Genomic DNA, 3,877 nt, shown 5'->3' on the forward strand with positions numbered 1-3,877 from the left:
TTTTTAAATTTTATTATGTTACGTTAGTCACCATACATGACATCATTAGTTTTCCATGTGGTGATCTACGATCCATTGTTTGCGTATAACACCCAGTGCTCCATGCAGAACGTGCCCTCCTTAATACCCATCACCAGGCTAACCCATCCCCCCACCGCCCTCCCCTCTAGAACCCTCAGTTTGTTTTTCAGAGTCCATCATCTCTCATGGTTCATCTCTCCCTCTGACTCCCCCCTTCATTTTCCTTTCCTTCTCCTAATGTCCTCCATGCCATTCCTTATGTTCCACAAATAAGTGAAACCATAGGATAGTTGACTCTCTGCTTGACTTATTTTTGTTTTTGTTTTTGTTTTTTGAGAGAGAGAGAGGGAGCGTGTGATGGGGGGTGGGCAGAGGGAGAGGGAGAGAGAATCTTAAGCAGGCTCCACGCCCAACCCAGAACCCGAGGCAGGGCTTGATCTCAAGACACTGAGATCATGACCGGAGCTAAAATCAAGAGTCAGGTGCTTAACTGACTGAGCCACCCAGGCGTCTCTAGTCTTCTTATCCTGAAGCAACTTTCGTACAAAGTGACAGGTTCGTAAGAACCTGCAGGAGACATTGGTTTTACTCTCAAAGTGTTTTGTTTTCCCCCCACTCCATCACCACCACTACCAGGGACTAAGATGGAAAATCTAGAAAAGGAGAGGACTTTTTCTCACATAAGCAGAAGGCAGGACCACGTGTTTGGCAATCCGAAACGTGGCTTTCTAGGAAATCATTGGGAGGAGGCTGAGGCAATAATGTCATCCAGCGATTGGAGCCCCCAAAGGACAAGCAACATCTACAGGGTTTCATTGCATAGGTCATAGCCCCTGCAGCACCTGAAGTTCACCAAGTAGACACTCCATTTTATTTTGTCCACATTAGCACAGTTTTTCAGGCAGCCCATGAAGGTTAACCACAGAGTCCCATCTTCTGCAGGAGGAAGGAGAAACAGATTAGCAAATAGGCTTCCGCAAAGAAACTTCTTACCAGCCCCTACCAGCCGACAAGAACAACCTTGTGTGTAGTTCAAGTCTCTGTTATTCAAACATGCAGAACTGCAAGATGTTGCACGTTGAGGGCTTCCGGGAAGGAAAGCAGGGGCAGAACAGTTTGCAAAAGTTCTCAGGGGTGGGGAGGTGATGACAGCAGCAACGGAGGGATTTCCAAAGCTGAATGTTTTCAGTGGAGAATCTTAACACTGGTTTAAGTCAGGGTTATAAATGCCAAGTGTTCGCTTAACACGAACCGTAGAACAACCGAGAGGGCCATTTAACCCGAGTCTATTGCTCACATTGGCCCCTCTATCTCCACAGTTTAAAACCACCACCATGAAGGTCCAGGCATGGACAGACAAGGAGCTGCTCTCCCCACTCCAACAAGCACCTGCTCTCCACTGGCCATATTGTGCCTCCCCTCTTCCTCTTCACCCAGTCTCCCTGCTTTCTGCAGGCTTCTCAAAATATGGGTACCATAGCTATAGATCCCCACCCCTCCGTGACCACCTCCACCTATTTTTCATGATGGTCTATGATGGGGGTAGGGAGAGATCAGGCATCCCGGGGCTGGGGCTGCCTGGGGCAAAATAAGGTCCCTGCTGTTTCCTAGGGCTCCTATGTCTGGTCAGCTTCCCCCACCCCTGTCCCCCAACTTACTCTTGAAAATCCTCCCAGTCGTGCAACTCTCATCTTCTGTAGCAGAGCATATTCCTCTGCCTCTGGAACACCTCTCTCCTGGAAACTGCAAGTGGCACATCCTACACTGAATGATTTCTGTCATTGGGGCCGGGAAACCAGGAATGGAAATGAGAAGCGACCTCCCGCTGCCACGAGAAAACCCGCCTCCCCTTTGAGATGGGAAGTCGGCTTGGAGTCCTGGGAAGGCTTACCCAGAGGCCCGTGGAGTGTGGGCATCTGCCTCTATGAAGAGAGGCTAAGCCAGGAGAGGGACGGGCGTTTATGGTCTCGAGAGATTGGGCTGGGAAAAATGGGAGGGGAAAGAAAGGGGGCGGGGCAAGGAAAAGAATGAACTTAAGACGGAGATAATCAGGTCCTCTTCATACTCACTGTAGTAGTGGTTATCAGCAACAAATAGCTCATGCACTGTGCTGCCAAGAAAAAACAAAACGAAATCTGCAATTTCGTCCGAGATTTAGCCCCGCACGGGGCCCCTGTCAGGCTTGCCGCACACGGGCTCCCTCCTGTGCGGTTCACCTGGGGTCCACGCTAGGCTCTTTCTGTCCCTCCAAAGCCTTGGCACCTGCCTCCTGGCATCTCTGCACCTCCTCCTTCCTTTCAGTTCCCTTCACCTCCGTGGGGCCTCACGGATACCCTACCCGCCCCTACAGCACAGACCACAGGAGAAAGATAAACGCAAGGTCTATCTCTGGCTTCCTTTCAACACCCAATGCCCGCTCTGCCTGGCTCATCTCCTCCCTCCTCCCGTCTTCCCCTCCCACACCATCATCTATTTCTACTCACTTGTGTGTTCGCCGTCATACAGTGACCCAGAGAGTACTGTTGGGGAAAGAGATACGTGCTCAGCAGACCTCATTTTACAAACCCCAACTCGCAACTTCTATGAAAATCTCAATTCCTTTATAATCCACCTATTTCCTGCTCTAAGGGGGAGACTAAGCCTCTGGTGAAGGGATGTGATGCATTGGAGGTGAAAGGCATGGTATAGAACGTTCATGAGGCTCCCATAAGAGCCCCTCCGTCAAGGGAGCTCTGACCCATTCCCCTATCCTGGACCCACCTCACCAACGTCAACGCTAGGGACTCACTTCTAAGGCAGCTGAGCAGGAGGGGGAGTCCCAAAAGCAGGGGCTTGTCCATTTTGAAAAGAAAAAGGAGCAGGTTAGGGCAGGAAGCTGCCAGGTGCCTATTTATACCTCTGCCAGGCTGGGCTTCCCCAGGAAGGGTTAGGGGTGGGGACACTACAGGAATGCTGGAAAGGCGTACTCAGCTCCTAGGGAAACCAGTGACTCTGTAGTTTCTCTTTTTGGAGAACTGGGGAGAAAAAGGACCCATGAGGTAAGTCCTGGACCTGATTTATTCCAGTCTGACCACCCAGGGTGCCATGTTCTGTGTTTTTTTTTTTTTTCATGAAACCACACTGTGGGAGAAAACGAGGTTAAGTCAGAGCTAGGTGGGTAGGACTCAGAGTCATCTATGCCAAGGTGCTCATTAGAGCTGAGTCCATGAGCACGAAGCATGGCAACACAGAAAGGGTGCCGAGCATAGACCCTTAAAAAGGCATACCTGTGGGGAGTGGAGGAGAGAAGTGGAAGGTTAGACTCAGGGACACTGACCAAGGATTCTCAGGAGGGGCCAGTTTCACACTTAGGCACCCTGGGACAAAGCAGACCCTGACACTGAGAGCTGAGGAGGAAGCTACTTCCCATTCTTGGGAGTTTCCCAGAGGTTGAGACAGATTTTGTTAGGAGACAGAGGTCTGAGATTCCTCCTGGAGTGAAGGTAGCTGGTCCTTCCCACTTGGTGTCAGGCCAGGTATTAGGGGCAGGGGTTACCTCAACTCTGAGAAGTGCTAGGTATTCAGTCAGAGAGGTGACTGGAGGTACAATTCCCATGGAAGGGATTGAGCTGGTGGATTCTAGGAACAGCCGCACCTAGAGTCTCATTCTAAGTTTTCTGGTAGTTTCCTTCAGTTATTCCTATACCTTTAACAGGTGGGAGACTTGTCTCTGTTGTCATCGCAAGGAACTGAAGGAAAGGACTGTGCTTTTGCAAAGCAATAGAGGGAGAGAAACAGCAACCGGAAGGAAGCAGATTACAATGGGGCACAATTTAGGGCTACAGAAGCAAAGTGGGATCTTGGTCTAAGCCAGATG

At 50.3% G+C, this 3,877-nt stretch overlaps 1 protein-coding gene across 1 annotated transcript; it reads right to left on the bottom strand.

The window, feature by feature from the left end:
- Window positions 1–823: 823 nt before the first annotated feature.
- On the bottom strand, window positions 824–2,861 carry PATE1 (prostate and testis expressed 1). The gene is made up of 3 exons (XM_028125931.1): window positions 2,782–2,861; window positions 1,680–1,870; window positions 824–957 (listed from the first exon to the last, which is right to left on the bottom strand). The coding sequence occupies exons 1-3, from the start codon at window positions 2,859–2,861 to the stop codon at window positions 824–826; spliced, it is 405 nt and encodes a 134-aa protein (XP_027981732.1).
- Window positions 2,862–3,877: the final 1,016 nt, after the last annotated feature.

The sequence above is a fragment of the Eumetopias jubatus genome, unplaced genomic scaffold (genome assembly GCF_037043125.1).
Source record: "Eumetopias jubatus isolate StellerSeaLion01/CBP00866 unplaced genomic scaffold, mEumJub1_p1.0 scaffold_13, whole genome shotgun sequence".
Taxonomy (NCBI): Eukaryota; Metazoa; Chordata; class Mammalia; order Carnivora; family Otariidae; genus Eumetopias; species Eumetopias jubatus.

What these genes read in the sequence shown, in the direction of transcription:
- PATE1 (XM_028125931.1), bottom strand. Translation starts at nt 2,861, where the DNA reads ATGGACAAGCCCCTGCTTTTGGGACTCCCCCTCCTGCTCAGCTGCCTT. An exon ending in CTAGCGTTGACGTTGGTGAG is followed by an intron (nt 1,871 to 2,781) that starts GTGGGTCCAGGA and finishes CCCATCTCAAAG; the next exon opens with GGGAGGCGGGTTTTCTCGTG. An exon ending in GACTGGGAGGATTTTCAAGA is followed by an intron (nt 958 to 1,679) that starts GTAAGTTGGGGG and finishes TTCCTCCTGCAG; the next exon opens with AAGATGGGACTCTGTGGTTA.